The sequence below is a fragment of the Oncorhynchus kisutch genome, unplaced genomic scaffold (assembly GCF_002021735.2).
Source record: "Oncorhynchus kisutch isolate 150728-3 unplaced genomic scaffold, Okis_V2 Okis01b-Okis20b_hom, whole genome shotgun sequence".
Taxonomy (NCBI): domain Eukaryota; kingdom Metazoa; phylum Chordata; class Actinopteri; order Salmoniformes; family Salmonidae; genus Oncorhynchus; species Oncorhynchus kisutch.
In genome coordinates this window covers 1,694,333-1,710,628 of record NW_022261978.1, presented here as the reverse complement: position 1 = coordinate 1,710,628, position 16,296 = coordinate 1,694,333, and the positions used below count along the sequence as shown (strand labels likewise).

General features: G+C 47.0%; 1 protein-coding gene across 3 annotated transcripts in view; it reads right to left on the bottom strand.

Moving 5' to 3' along the window:
- The window catches only part of LOC116358917 (ectonucleoside triphosphate diphosphohydrolase 7-like), a 33,558-nt gene that overhangs the window by 15,511 nt on the left and 1,751 nt on the right, over positions 1-16,296 (bottom strand). For 2 of the 3 annotated variants that reach the window (XM_031811309.1, XM_031811308.1), the window contains exons 2-11: positions 15,087-15,195; positions 14,324-14,503; positions 13,903-14,108; positions 12,699-12,849; positions 12,423-12,526; positions 12,122-12,181; positions 9,861-10,012; positions 9,179-9,345; positions 2,863-3,187; positions 2,125-2,210 (exon numbers count right to left, since the gene is read on the bottom strand). In XM_031811309.1, the coding sequence (XP_031667169.1) occupies positions 2,125-2,210; positions 2,863-3,187; positions 9,179-9,345; positions 9,861-10,012; positions 12,122-12,181; positions 12,423-12,526; positions 12,699-12,849; positions 13,903-14,108; positions 14,324-14,503; positions 15,087-15,094 (1,439 nt within the window). In that variant the 5' untranslated portion in view covers positions 15,095-15,195. The remainder of the gene's footprint in view (positions 1-2,124; positions 2,211-2,862; positions 3,188-9,178; positions 9,346-9,860; positions 10,013-12,121; positions 12,182-12,422; positions 12,527-12,698; positions 12,850-13,902; positions 14,109-14,323; positions 14,504-15,086; positions 15,196-16,296) is intronic. The other variant, XM_031811310.1, reaches the window with a different exon arrangement.

The window sequence follows — 16,296 nt, the reverse complement described above, 5'->3', positions numbered from 1 at the left end:
GTTACAGATGAATATCTATTAGACATATTGAGTACAGTGGTAGACTGGGTAACTGGGGTTACAGATGAATATCTATTAGACATATTGAGTACAGCGGTAGACTGGGTAACTGATGGTAGTAGATGAATATCTATTAGACATTGAGTACAGTGGTAGCCTGGGTAACTGGGGTAACAGATGAATATCTATTAGACATATTGAGTACAGTGGTAGACTGGGTAACTGGGGTTACAGATGAATATCTATTAGACATATTGAGTACAGTGGTAGACTGGGTAACTGGGGTTACAGATGAATATCTATTAGACATATTGAGTACAGTGGTAGACTGGGTAACTGGGGTTACAGATGAATATCTATTAGACATATTGAGTACAGCGGTAGACTGGGTAACTGATGGTAGTAGATGAATATCTATTAGACATTGAGTACAGTGGTAGCCTGGGTAACTGGGGTAACAGATGAATATCTATTAGACATATTGAGTACAGTGGTAGACTGGGTAACTGGGGTTACAGATTAATATCTATTAGACATATTGAGTACAGTGGTAGACTGGGTAACTGGGGTAACAGATGAATATCTATTAGACATATTGAGTACAGTGGTAGACTGGGTAACTGGGGTTACAGATGAATATCTATTAGACATATTGAGTACAGTGGTAGACTGGGTAACTGGGGTAACAGATGAATATCTATTAGACATATTGAGTACAGTGGTAGACTGGGTAACTGGGGTAACAGATGAATATCTATTAGACATATTGAGTACAGTGGTAGACTGGGTAACTGGGGTTACAGATGAATATCTACTAGACATATTGAGTACAGTGGTAGACTGGGTAACTGGGGTAACAGATGAATATCTATTAGACATATTGAGTACAGTGGTAGCCTGGGTAACTGGGGTTACAGATGAATATCTATTAGACATATTGAGTACAGCGGTAGACTGGGTAACTGATGGTAGTAGATGAATATCTATTAGACATATTGAGTACAGCGGTAGACTGGGTAACTGGGGTTACAGATGAATATCTATTAGACATATTGAGTACAGCGGTAGACTGGGTAACTGGGGTTACAGATGAATATCTATTAGACATATTGAGTACAGTGGTAGACTGGGTAACTGGGGTAACAGATGAATATATATTAGACATATTGAGTACAGTGGTAGACTGGGTAACTGGGGTTACAGATTAATATCTATTAGACATATTGAGTACAGTGGTAGACTGGGTAACTGGGGTTACAGATGAATATCTATTAGACATATTGAGTACAGTGGTAGACTGGGTAACTGGGGTAACAGATGAATATCTATTAGACATATTGAGTACAGTGGTAGACTGGGTAACTGGGGTTACAGATGAATATCTATTAGACATATTGAGTACAGTGGTAGACTGGGTAACTGGGGTTACAGATGAATATCTATTAGACATATTGAGTACAGTGGTAGACTGGGTAACTGGGGTTACAGATGAATATCTATTAGACATATTGAGTACAGCGGTAGACTGGGTAACTGATGGTAGTAGATGAATATCTATTAGACATTGAGTACAGTGGTAGCCTGGGTAACTGGGGTAACAGATGAATATCTATTAGACATATTGAGTACAGTGGTAGACTGGGTAACTGGGGTTACAGATTAATATCTATTAGACATATTGAGTACAGTGGTAGACTGGGTAACTGGGGTAACAGATGAATATCTATTAGACATATTGAGTACAGTGGTAGACTGGGTAACTGGGGTTACAGATGAATATCTATTAGACATATTGAGTACAGCGGTAGACTGGGTAACTGATGGTAGTAGATGAATATCTATTAGACATATTGAGTACAGCGGTAGACTGGGTAACTGGGGTTACAGATGAATATCTATTAGACATATTGAGTACAGCGGTAGACTGGGTAACTGGGGTTACAGATGAATATCTATTAGACATATTGAGTACAGTGGTAGACTGGGTAACTGGGGTAACAGATGAATATATATTAGACATATTGAGTACAGTGGTAGACTGGGTAACTGGGGTTACAGATGAATATCTATTAGACATATTGAGTACAGTGGTAGACTGGGTAACTGGGTTGAAGGGTTTCTTACTTCAGTCTGGAGGAGTCTGCTTGTTTAGAGAACAGCTTGCTGTCCAGACGCTTGGTGAGGGTTGACCACTTGGTGGCACAATAGTCCTGCAGACAGACAGGAGAGAACGGAGTTACCTCCTGGAAAGATCTCTTGGCGATATAAGAGCTTAAAAGACAGCCTGTTCCCAGATCTGTTTGTGCTATCGTTCCAACTCCTCATCATGCCAAACCTGACAAGGAGTGGCGTGACAGCACAAACCAACTGGTACCAGGCTATCATTCCAACTCCTCATCATGCCAAACCTGACAAGGAGTGGCGTGACGACACAAACAGACGGGTACCAGGCTATCATTCCAACTCCTCATCATGCCAAACCTGACAAGGAGTGGTGTGACGACACAAACAGACGGGTACCAGGCTATCATTCCAACTCCTCATCATGCCAAACCTGACAAGGAGTGGCGTGACGACACAAACAGACTGGTACCAGGCTAACTTGAGGACAATGACAAAAGCAATTTTCTTGCCTTTCACAAAACCAATATTTTCCCTTAGATTTCTTAGGCAGTGCACAGAAAGGCATCTTCAAAGGATTTTTTGTTGTTGTTGAAACCAGACTTAAAACAAATAAATAAATACAAATCAGGAACAAGAGGGCTAAGTGAGGAGAAACCTAACCTGCCTAGGTAATGACCAGGTAACCCAGGTCTAGAATATCTGATCATGATAAGTTCTAGAATGATGAGCTGTGGTTACCGTGGCAGCCTTGGAGTACTTAGCGCTGTCGTACGGTCCCCCCATCCTCAGTACATCCTCAGTGCAGTAGAAGAACTCAGAGAAGCCGTAGAACTCTGAGTTGCTGTAGTCGATGGGGGCCTGGTACACCCCCCTGGGGGATCCCATGGTGCCGTTGTGGAGACCCAGGAAAGGCCTGACTGCCCCCTGGCACCGCGCCCAGTCCCCCTGCCCTCTCAGGTGGACCGCACGGCCGTCCCGACGCACCACGTCTGATAGGCCGACAGGGAGGCATGGGTCCGCAAGGGGTGTGGCTTCCATCATGCCTGTCTGATCGCCTGTCAGCCTGGAGGACAACCAGGAAGTGTCACGAAGGAAGGAATAGTCAGTTGATCAATCAATCATTGAGTTCTCAGACTCAAGGTGTTGAGATTAAATTGTAGGAAGGTGATGAATTTAAGAATGTGACCCTCTGTTTATGCAAGTGTCTGTATATGCGTGTGCCTTTGTGTATGTATGTATGCATGTATGTACAGTGCCTTTGGTAAGTATTCAGACCCCTTGACTCTTTCCACATTGTTACATTAGACTTATTCTCATTTTTATTATTTTTTAAACTCAGCAATCTACACACAATACCCCATAATGACAAAGTGAAAACAGGTTTTTAGAAATGTTTGCAAATGTATTAAAAATAAAAAACAGAAATACCTTATTCACATAAAGAAATATTCAGACCCTTTGCTATGAGACTCGAAATTGAGCTCTGGTGCATCCTGTTTCCATTGATCATCCTTGAGATGTTTCTACAACTTGACTGGAGTCCATCTGTGGTAAATTCAATTGATTGGACATGATTTGGAAAGGCACAAACCTGTCTATATAAGGTCCCACAGTTGACAGTGCACGTCAAAGCAAAAACCAAGACATGAGGTCCAAGGAATTGCCAGCAGAGCTCCGAGAAAGGATTGTGTCGAGTCACAGATCTGGGGAAGGGTACCAAAAAATGTTTGCAGCATTGAAGGTCCCCAAAAACCCAGTGGCTTCCATCATTCTTAAAATGGAAGAAATGTAGAAACACCAAGACTCTTCCTAGAGCTGACCGCCCCACCAAACTGAGTTATCAGAGGAGAAAGGCCTTGGTCATGGAGGTGGCCTCCCCGCCAAACTAAGCAATCAGGGGAGAAAGGCCTTGGTCAGGGAGGTGGCCTCCCCGCCAAACTAAGCAATCAGGGGAGAAAGGCCTTGGTCAGGGAGGTGGCCTCCCCACCAAACTGAGCTATCAGGGGAGAAAGGCCTTGGTCAGGGAGGTGACCGCCCGCCAAACTAAGCAATCAGGGGAGAAAGGCCTTGGTCAGGGAGGTGGTGCGCCCCACCAAACTGAGTTATCAGGGGAGAAAGGCCTTGGTCATGGAGGTGGCCTCCCCACCAAACTAAGCAATCAGGGGAGAAAGGCCTTGGTCAGGGAGGTGGCCTCCCCGCCAAACTAAGCAATCAGGGGAGAAAGGCCTTGGTCAGGGAGGTGGCCTCCCCGCCAAACTAAGCAATCAGGGGAGAAAGGCCTTGGTCAGGGAGGTGGCCTCCCCACCAAACTGAGTTATCAGAGGAGAAAGGCCTTGGTCATGGAGGTGGCCTCCCCGCCAAACTAAGCAATCAGGGGAGAAAGGCCTTGGTCAGGGAGGTGGCCTCCCCACCATACTGAGTTATCAGGGGAGAAAGGCCTTGGTCAGGGAGGTGGCCGCCCCACCAAACTGAGCTATCAGGGGAGAAAGGCCTTGGTCATGGAGGTGGCCTCCCCGCCAAACTAAGCAATCAGGGGAGAAAGGCCTTGGTCATGGAGGTGGCCTCCCCGCCAAACTAAGCAATCAGGGGAGAAAGGCCTTGGTCAGGGAGGTGGCCGCCCCACCAAACTAAGCAATCAGAGGAGAAAGGCCTTGGTCAGGGAGGTGACCGCCCGCCAAACTGAGCTATCAGGGGAGAAAGGCCTTGGTCAGGGAGGTGACCGCCCCACCAAACTAAGCAATCAGGGGAGAAAGGCCTTGGTCAGGGAGCTGGCCTCCCCACCAAACTAAGCAATCAGGGGAGAAAGGCCTTGGTCAGGGAGGTGACCGCCCCACCAAACTAAGCAATCAGGGGAGAAAGGCCTTGGTCAGGGAGGTGACCGCCCCACCAAACTAAGCAATCAGGGGAGAAAGGCCTTGGTCAGAGAGGTGACCGCCCCACCAAACTAAGCAATCAGGGGAGAAAGGCCTTGGTCAGAGAGGTGACCGCCCCACCAAACTGAGTTATCAGGGGAGAAAGGCCTTGGTCATGGAGGTGGCCTCCCCGCCAAACTAAGCAATCAGGGGAGAAAGGCCTTGGTCAGGGAGGTGGCCTCCCCACCAAACTGAGTTATCAGGGGAGAAAGGCCTTGGTCAGGGAGGTGGCCGCCCCACCAAACTGAGCTATCAGGGGAGAAAGGCCTTGGTCATGGAGGTGGCCTCCCCGCCAAACTAAGCAATCAGGGGAGAAAGGCCTTGGTCATGGAGGTGGCCTCCCCGCCAAACTAAGCAATCAGGGGAGAAAGGCCTTGGTCAGGGAGGTGGCCGCCCCACCAAACTAAGCAATCAGAGGAGAAAGGCCTTGGTCAGGGAGGTGACCGCCCGCCAAACTGAGCTATCAGGGGAGAAAGGCCTTGGTCAGGGAGGTGACCGCCTGCCAAACTAAGCAATCAGGGGAGAAAGGCCTTGGTCAGGGAGGTGACCGCCCCACCAAACTAAGCAATCAGGGGAGAAAGGCCTTGGTCAGAGAGGTGACCGCCCCACCAAACTAAGCAATCAGGGGAGAAAGGCCTTGGTCAGGGAGCTGGCCTCCCCACCAAACTAAGCAATCAGGGGAGAAAGGCCTTGGTCAGAGAGGTGACCGCCCCACCAAACTAAGCAATCAGGGGAGAAAGGCCTTGGTCAGAGAGGTGACCGCCCCACCAAACTAAGCAATCAGGGGAGAAAGGCCTTGGTCAGGGAGGTGACCGCCCCACCAAACTAAGCAATCAGGGGAGAAAGGCCTTGGTCAGAGAGGTGACCGCCCCACCAAACTAAGCAATCAGGGGAGAAAGGCCTTGGCCAGAGAGGTGACCGCCCCACCAAACTAAGCAATCAGGGGAGAAAGGCCTTGGTCAGGGAGCTGGCCTCCCCACCAAACTAAGCAATCAGGGGAGAAAGGCCTTGGTCAGAGAGGTGACCGCCCCACCAAACTAAGCAATCAGGGGAGAAAGGCCTTGGTCAGGGAGGTGACCGCCCCACCAAACTAAGCAATCAGGGGAGAAAGGCCTTGGTCAGAGAGGTGACCGCCCCACCAAACTAAGCAATCAGGGGAGAAAGGCCTTGGTCAGGGAGGTGACCGCCCCACCAAACTAAGCAATCAGGGGAGAAAGGCCTTGGTCAGGGAGCTGGCCTCCCCGCCAAACTAAGCAATCAGAGGAGAAAGGCCTTGGTCAGGGAGCTGGCCTCCCCACCAAACTAAGCAATCAGGGGAGAAAGGCCTTGGTCAGGGAGGTGGCCGCCCCACCAAACTGAGCTATCAGGGGAGAAAGGCCTTGGTCAGGGAGGTGGCCTCCCCGCCAAACTAAGCAATCAGGGGAGAAAGGCCTTGGTCAGGGAGGTGGCCTCCCCGCCAAACTAAGCAATCAGGGGAGAAAGGCCTTGGTCAGGGAGGTGGCCGCCCCACCAAACTGAGCTATCAGGGGAGAAAGGCCTTGGTCAGGGAGGTGGCCTCCCCGCCAAACTAAGCAATCAGGGGAGAAAGGCCTTGGTCAGGGAGGTGGCCTCCCCGCCAAACTAAGCAATCAGGGGAGAAAGGCCTTGGTCAGGGAGGTGACCAAGAACTCTAGAGTTCCTCTCTGGAGATGGGAGAACCTTCCCGAAGAACAACCATCGCTGCAGCACTCCACCAATCAGGCCTTTATTATAGAGTGGCCAGACGGAAGTCACTCCTCAGTAGCCCACTTGGAGTTTGCCAAAAGGCACCTAAAGACTCTCAAGACCATGAGAAACAAGATTCTCTGGTCTGATGAAACCAAGATTGAACTTTTCGGCCTGAATGCCAAGCGTCACATCTGGAGGAAACCTGGCACCATCCCTACGGTGAAGAATGGTGGTGGCAGCATCATGCAGTGGGGATGTTTTTCAGCAGCAGGGACTGGGAGACCAGGCAAAGATAAACAGAGAAAAGTAGAGAGAGATCCTTAATGAAAACCTGCTCCAGAGCACTCAGGACCTCAGACTGGGGGCGAAGTTTCACCTTCCAAGAGGACAACGAGTGGCGCAGTGGTCTAAGACACCGCATCTCAGTTCAAGAGGAGTCACTGCAGTACTGGGTTCAAATCCAGGCTGCATCATATCCAGCCGTGATTGGGAGTCCCATAGGGCGGCGCACAATTTGCCCAGCTTCGTCCGGGTTTGGCCGGGGTAGGTCATCATTGTAAATAAGAATTTGTTCTTAACTGACTTGCCGAGTTAAATAATAGTTAAATAAAAACGACCGAGCACACAGTCAAGACAAAGCAGGAGTGGCTTCTGGACAAGTCTCCGAATGTCCTTGAGTTCAGACTTGAACCCAATCGAACATCTCTGGAGAGACCTAAAAATAGCTGCGCAACAACGCTCCCCATTCAACCTGACAGAGCTTGAGAGTATCTGCAGAGAAGAATGGTTTGCCAAGCTTGTAGAGTCATACCCAGCTGTAATTGCTGCCAAAGGTGCTTCAACAAAGTACTGAGTAAAGGGTCTGAATACTTATGGAAATGTGATATGTTTTTTTTTTTTTTTACAGTGGTAGAAAAAGTACCCAATTGTCATACATAAGTAGAAGTAAAGATAACTTAATAGAAAATGACTAAAGTAAAAGTTCAGTCAACCAGTAAAATACTACTTGAGGAAAAGTCTACAATTATTTGGTTTTAAATATACTTAAGTATCAAAAGTAAAAACAAATCATTTCAGATTCCTTATATTACGCATACCAGACGAGCACCATTTTTTTCTTTAAGGATAGACAGGGGCATACTCATACACTCAGACATCATTTACAAATGAAGCATGTGTGTTTAGTGAGTCCGTCAGATCAGAGGCAGTAGGGATGACCAGGAATGTTCTCTGTTTAGTGAGTCCACCAGATCAGAGGCAGTAGGGATGACCAGGGATGTTCTCTGTTTAGTGAGACCGTCAGATCAGAGGCAGTAGGGATGACCAGGGATGTTCTCTGTTAAGTGAGTCCGTCAAATCAGAGGCAGTAGGGATGACCAGGGATGTTCTCTGTTTAGTGAGTCCACCAGATCAGAGGCAGTAGGGATGACCAGGAATGTTCTCTGTTTAGTGAGTCCACCAGATCAGAGGCAGTAGGGATGACCAGGGATGTTCTCTGTTTAGTGAGACCGTCAGATCAGAGGCAGTAGGGATGACCAGGGATGTTCTCTGTTAAGTGAGTCCGTCAAATCAGAGGCAGTAGGGATGACCAGGGATGTTCTCTGTTTAGTGAGTCCACCAGATCAGAGGCAGTAAGGATGACCAGGGATGTTCTCTGTTTAATGAGTCCACCAGATCAGAGGCAGTAGGGATGACCAGGGATGTTCTCTGTTTAGTGAGTCCACCAGATCAGAGGCAGTAAGGATGACCAGGGATGTTCTCTGTTTAGTGAGTCCACCAGATCAGAGGCAGTAAGGATGACCAGGGATGTTCTCTGTTTAATGAGTCCACCAGATCAGAGGCAGTAGGGATGACCAGGGATGTTCTCTGTTTAGTGAGTCCACCAGATCAGAGGCAGTAAGGATGACCAGGGATGTTCTCTGTTTAGTGAGTCCACCAGATCAGAGGCAGTAAGGATGACCAGGGATGTTCTCTGTTTAATGAGTCCACCAGATCAGAGGCAGTAGGGATGACCAGGGATGTTCTCTGTTTAATGAGTCCACCAGATCAGAGGCAGTAGGGATGACCAGGGATGTTCTCTGTTTAATGAGTCCACCAGATCAGAGGCAGTAGGGATGACCAGGGATGTTCTCTTGATGTGTGAATTGGACCATTTTCTAAATGTAATGAATACTTTGGGGTGTCAGGGAAAATGTTTGGAGTAAAAAGTACATTATTTTAGTAAAGTACAGACACCCCAAAAAACGACTTAAGTAAAGATACTTTAAAAGTACAACTTAAGTACTTTACGCCACTGATTTTTTATAACTTAGCAAACATTTCTAAAAACCTGTTGGCGTTATCATTATGGGGTATTGTGTGTAGATTGATGAAGAAAAATAGCCAAGGGGTCTGAATAGGCACTGTGTGTGTGTGTGTGTGTCTGCCGGTCCTACCTGTTCTTGGTGATGGTGGAGTTGACCAGCTGGTCTTCGTAGCGCTGTCGAGCCATGTTCCCCCCGAAGCCCAGGAATGTGGTGACATATACACGGTAGACGTGCTGCGTGTGCTCTGAATCACAGCCCAGGTTAAACTCTGCCAGCAGGCTCTTACCCAACTCCTCCTGTAGAGGGAGACAGAGAACCACATACATGACTTCAACCATAAAATCATGCTCTGGGGTGAAGTTTCCCCTGGGTACTTATCTAGAGTCAGCTTCCCCTTCCCAATTCTAACCTTAACCCTTAGTGCGGAAAATGCTAAACTGGCCCAAGATCAGTAGCAACTTCACCCTACTCCTTGAATAATAGCTTTGTAAAGATCTTGGTATTAAATTATTTGCGATAAATGGGAGATTCATAAAGGCACCAAATGGAAGAAAACACATGGAAACAGGGAAGGACTACCTGAATGTGTCCAATACGAAATGCTCATGTTCTTTCTTCCGTTACAAAACGTTTCGCTACGGTGTGCCCTAATGAATACGACCCTGGTGTGGAGAATCAGGACGCAGACATTATCTCCAATACATGGTGTGGTTTACTAAACCCTAACGTCAGGCCTACCAGTAAACACAACCACCAGTCATACCACACAAATACAATGAGAATACGAGCGCTCAGCTGGATCCTTCCTTACCTGTTCAGGTGAACTGAAGTGGACCGCGCTAGGCACCTCATAGGCTATCTGCAGCGAGGCTCCGCCCATGTCCATGATGCCCACTGTACGCCGCCGGCTAATTGGGTGATGGTTCTGTGACCCTGTAGTGACCTCCACCATTGCATCATCTTCTAGGAAAATGGAGAATTGAGTGTCAGGTCAACGATGGGTAACCAACAGTCTGTTCAAAAATGCATGTCCATATACACAAACCCCGGCGTCACCCTTTGGCAAACAAGCCATCAGATGCTGTCAAATCTGGTTCATCATCATAATCAACTAGTTGGATTCAGTCTTTTACGATTATCATGTCACACTGCGCAATGTTACCAAATAAAAATATTGATCATCCTGGCCAGATTTGACAACTTGCTTCAGTTCTGTATTTGATCTGCGCATGTGAGTGAAGTGAGTCAGTGAAAACTGAAAGGGAGAACCGGGACGAAAGGAACGCTGTTTCTTTCAACAAATGTACCATCAGCCATCATTACATGTTTGTGTCAATTTGAATAATTAATGCTATAGGTTCGTAATTTATGAAAATTAACCAACCACAACACTAAAAATGGGACTAAAATGGATCACATAATAGCTATATTAACCATCATTTTCTCATCTCACTTTAAATAGTACGTAGTAGGAGATGTTGTTCACAATAATCACTGACTATTCATGATTAGCTCTACCAATCAGGTGCGCTGCAGCAGTCCTTGTCAGGCGCTTCTCGTGTCTTGATAGAATAAACGACTCCATTCTCTTCACAAAATGGCAAAATCATCCTGCTCATCACATTTCCATGGCTTGACAGAAGGTAACTGACCACCAGAATATATATAAGATATATTTTGAACCACTAACCTGCCGATAAAAGTTTGTGAAAAGCTGATCTGTCAAGTCAATGGATTAAGGCAGAATTGTAATGATTATACCCTGATGAAGACAGCCTGGCTGTCAAAACGTTGGCAATTACATTTATGCATCTGAGCTCCTATAGTGTGCGGCTCTCTTTTCAAGAATTGTAATGATGTCATATCATTTGCAAACATTCCGTCACGTGAATGTTTTGCTGACATTATAAAAGCAATATGAACTAGAGGGAGATGAGACAATGTGCTTAGAAGTAGAGTTGATTTTATTCCAGGTCATCAGTTTACATTGTGTAACTTTGGTCCCACCCATCTCTCCTGGAACTTCTCCCAGGCGTACACACAAGACTAGCCAGCATGATACTTGGAACCTGTGATGTCATTTAGTCACTAGATTGGTGAAGAAAAATAAATATGTTTGGAGCTGTAAAACCCCTAACAACTCCACAGCCGGAAAACACTTCCGGGTCGGTATTTTTAAACGTCACTCAAAACCACTGTTTGTTCATAACACGGCGAAACATGTTCAGACGGGGCTGTTTTGCAGAGAGCTCCTCCTCTGGGAACCTGCGGACTTCACCACGGCGTTCTAGCTTCTGTGTTCTCTGAGCAAATGGGTGCGTTACTTTCGCCCTGGCTCTCCCCCTGTGCATCTTAGACACACTTTTCACATACAAACTTTACATGTCTGAACTCAGAATCAAATAGGCTTATCCAAAATAACATGGTCGCTGTGGTAGAACGTTTATTATGATTGATAAATGCTGAAAATGGCCATCAGGTAGCCTGATTTCAGATGTGTCCATGTAAACAGGACTATCAGGAAAACCGTTCTTCTTGCAGCGCATGTAGGCTAAATGTTTAGATCAAACTATTATATTCATCTGAACATTCACAATAATCGTGTTGTGTGCATACTCCGTGCCAGCCGCGTTCCTATTGGTCAGTCACCGGGATCGGCTCGTAACACCAGCCACACTATACGATAAAGGCAAATCAATTCTGACACTGCTAGAGCTTTGTCAGAGCCTACGGCCGCACGTGGCGTTACTCACTAGACCCGGTCGCACTGAATGAGCCAAGACGGACGATAATCGTTTACAACCTAAGAGTTTGCCCACGACGTGGACATTTTGTTTGGGACGGCAAAAATCGTGTCATAACATGGCTCAAAATGGTCGTTTGCGAAGGCCTGAACCTAACCTTGAGACATGGGTATAGCCGCCATGTACGGCATCTAACGCCTTATAAAATGGTGGCTAGCGACATGTTTCAGGCCTACAGCTAAGCCATAACTCCATACAAAATCCAGCCTCATCCTTTGCAGTGGACAAACAAGCGACATCATCAACGAAGCCATAACCTCACACTCACCGTACTCTGCATGGTCAAAGCGTCCCAACACAAAGTTAATACCAATCCATGCATATACACCTGCAGGCAGAAAGGCAGTGTTAACATTAACACCACAAAGCACACAGAGGACAGGTGCAGTATATTAGTTCAATTACACCATTTGGCCTTTTCACACCAGTATAAAACACATTCAGCAGGCACTTCTATCCAAAGCCACTTAGTGGTGCATACAGTGTATGTTTGGGTGATCCCAGGAACCGACCAGTGTCTAGGTATAACTGTACCATATTCCCATCAGGCTCACAGCTCTCTGTCTCACCTTCCTGTTTCCCAGAGATCACCTCTGCATGGGAGCTGGAGAACAGGAAGTCAAACTCCACTGGAACATCTCTTACCAGGTCCTCCAGGATAGCAGCCTGCTGACTGGGAGGGAGGGAGGGAGGTGACATGGGGAGAAAAACACTTTTTAAACCACTGTTAGAGATGATAAATCAATGCTCTAAACCTCCCACAGATCTCTAGGGGGGGATCCTGTGCTTGACCCCCTGCTGACCCTTGAACCCTGACAAAGTGGAGGTGGAGGGCTGAGGCCTACCTCTCAGGCAGCAGTCTCATGCCAGCAGTACAGAGGATATAGAGAGGAGTCTCCTTGTGTTTCTTCCTGGGGACATGGGTGGCAGCGAAGGAAAGGAGGGGGTGGAGGTAGTCACTGGCCTTGGCTGGGCTCAGTGCCATGGTGGAAATACCTGGAGAGGAAAGGGGAGAAAGGAAGGAGAGAGAGAGAGAAAAGAGAGAGGTTAGCAATAGCTGAGTTGAGGACGAGGCAGTGGCCTTGGCTGGGATGTAACAGGGCAGATTCACTATTTCTCTGTCAATTCTACAGTTCATTTAGTGGGAACAAAGCAGCTGCTAACTGCTTAGCAATTGTGGTCCCACTCAGTCCCCGGTCCCACTCGGTCCCCGGTCCCAGTGTGTTCAGGTATCAGGCCAATAGGGGGTAATGGAAAGAATGTTGAGATAAGGAGCAGGTTGAGGACATGTGGCCTGATAACATGGGAAAACAGGTAGAAACCCTCCACACTGTATGACAACAACTATCTTCTTCTGGGGTGCCACGCCCCTACACGGTGAACATGTAGGTAACTCCCAGAATAAAAAGGAAAGACATGAGGGACACAAAGTATACTGAAAGCAGGTGCTTCCACCCAAGTGTGGTTCCTGAGTTAATTAAGCAATTAACAACCCATCATGCTTAGGGTCATGTAGAAAAACACCCAGTTGCTCATTATTTTGGCTACCATGGCTAGAAAAAAAGGATCTCAGGGACATTGAGAAAGGGGTCCAAAAGGAGCTTAGTGTGTTTAAAGTGTGTGTGTGTTCAGATCTCAACCCAATTGAACACTTATGGGAGATTCTTGGGTTGCATCGGAGACATTTTCCACCACCACCCAAAACATCAAATGAAGGAATTTCTAATGGAAGATCCCTCCAGTAGAGTTCCAGACACAGATTGTAGAATCTGTTCTGGCAGTTGTAATGGCTCAAAGCCCTACTAAGGCACTTTCTGTTGGCGCTTCCTGTATTTTGGCAGTTACCGGTAACTAGCTACTGTATGTTAGCTCTCCCTGTACCAGAGGTAAAGAGGTAGAGGGGCATCTGACAGAGTAAAGACAAATAGTTTCTGCTGTGATGTGGCAACGGCATTGGCGAGGATCACATCCTTTTCTCCTGGTCATTCAACAGTTACGTTGTTCTCTGCTGTTGTTATTGTACCCCCCCCCCCCCCACTCTTTCCTCACCAGGTTTGATCTTCTTGACCACAGGGTGGCGGTCGTGGTCCCTCATCTGCCTGATGTCCAGCAGGGTGTGGAGGTTTCCATGGTGGGGGGGCCAGTAGTACACATACACCCTGGAGCCGCTGCTGCCACAGTCCACCACGATCCCATAGTTTAGAGCTGCGTTGGTGACATCAGTCGCCTCCATGGTCTCCACAGATGAGAGGTATCTAGGGGTGACAGCGGGAGATGGAGAGAGAAACATGTTAGACACCATACACTATGAATGCAGAGTCTGGGTTGACTTAGTAGTAGTGTAGTGCAAACACTTTGCCTGGTGTGTGTGTGTGTGTGTGTGTGTGTGTGTGTGTGTGTGTGTGTGCGCCTGTGTCTCTCGCTCTCTCTTTGTCATTCGGTCTGTCCGTTCATCTGACGTCTCACTCACTTGTTGACGTGTCCCCTGTGGCGCTGGGGCCCCCAGAGCTCAGTCTGGTAGACCCCCAGGAAAACCAGGGCAGAGCAGGTGAGGAACACCAGGAAGAAGGCCCTTTGCCTGGGCACACAACCCAGAGACAGCAAGGACACACTGCAGTACCAGGAGGCTGGCAGGCATGAGAAAGTGATCCTGGAGGAGGAGGTTTTCATTACTTTCATAGATATAGCCTATTACAACATAACGCATGGACAAGCACAGTTATTGCATTACTAGTTCTGTATAACATAACACCGTGGTAACATTTCAAACAATCATAAACATTAGACCTCTTCACCTAAACACAGGCTGAAGTTCACATCCTGCCATCACGTGAACACAGCAGTCCAGTTAGTGTGTTGCCTCGTGGTCCTTCTGAAGAACAACCAGTTTGTGGTCCAGACGTTGTTCTTTGAGAACACTATTATACCAGTGTGCCGATTCACTTGTTGTTCTATTTTTTTTTATCCTCTCTGATCCACCACCTGGGAAGAGTGTTTATGGACACACCACCCCTGGTCCAGCTCTCCAGACACACCACCCCTGGTCCAGCTCTCTAGACACACCACCCCTGGTCCAGCTCTAGACACACCACCCCTGGTCCAGCTCTAGACATACTACCCCTGGTCTAGCTCTAGACATATCCCTGTATTTCGATGGATGGTTATCCTACCATCGGGTGGAGATTCGAGCTAGATTGGCTAATAATACAACCCACAAATAAAGAGTGTGTTACCTTGCCATATGTCCAAGCAGCAAGACCTAGCAGCAGAGTTATCTGGCTGTCACCTCCTCATGGTTGGGAACGTACTACGTGGACCCAGGTGTTGCTTTCCCCTGGTGATCTGGAGAGAAGGACATAGAGATAGTCACGCCAGAAGAAAAGTCTGTCACCACGTATCCCTTCAAGTTAGTTGTGGACATGAAACGTAGGTAGCTAGGCCTATCATTCATAATTCAGAGGCACCAAGGAACAGCCAACTAGCTAGATGTGTTGAGTTCAAAGCAGTGTCAACAGGAATAGATACTGTACATGCATGTGCAATAGAAACGCACCCTCCTACCTCTGCCCAGACTGGTCTCATAGACTAGACATAACATAGTAAACAAAAATCCAGGCAACTCAAATGAGTATGTTACGTTTGGTATGGTCACATAAGGAAAAAATGAAAAGAGTGTGGTTGGTCAGGGTGGGTGTAGAACACGAACTTCTAGCAACCCAAAGGTTGTGCGTTCGAATCTCATCACGGACAACTTTAGCCTCTATGAATACGAGAAGTAAACTCCTTTCTTGACATTAACATGTAGGCTCACTTTTTGTGAACAGTCCCATCAGAAGTCAGAATATTGAAAAAAATTCATTTGAATGTACATTACCTGTTGTCTGCTGATTTATCCTTATGTAGAAGGTAATCTGAGGCTAAATATGTCTGGTCTGTATATGAGTTTGTATTTTCAATGCAGACGCAATTCGCACGCAACTTGCACAAAATGTCAACAATGGCCAAATGTCAAGCACAGACCGAATGTCAAGCACAGACCGGATGTCAAGCACAGACCGGATGTCAAGCACAGACCGGATGTCAAGCACAGACCGGATGTCAAGCACAGACCGGATGTTGTCCCAAGCAATCAGCTGGCAAATTTCACAAGCACTTCCAGCTGACTGTGAGGGAATGTGCTTTGGTCTGTTTGGTTACATTCAGCTACTGTTAAATTTTTGTGCATCACATGAAATGCGTCAGGAGATGGAAAATACACATGACAGAACCTACCAGTGCCGCAAAACAATTGTATTTTATTTATTTAACAATACTTTACTGTGTACATGTGATCCCCACTACTTTCCGACAAAAGGACAACCTGTAAAGTAACCTCAAATACATGTTTTATCAACATTCTGGCCTGTAGAGACTATGGAGTCTTTTTTACAGCGACTTCTTTCA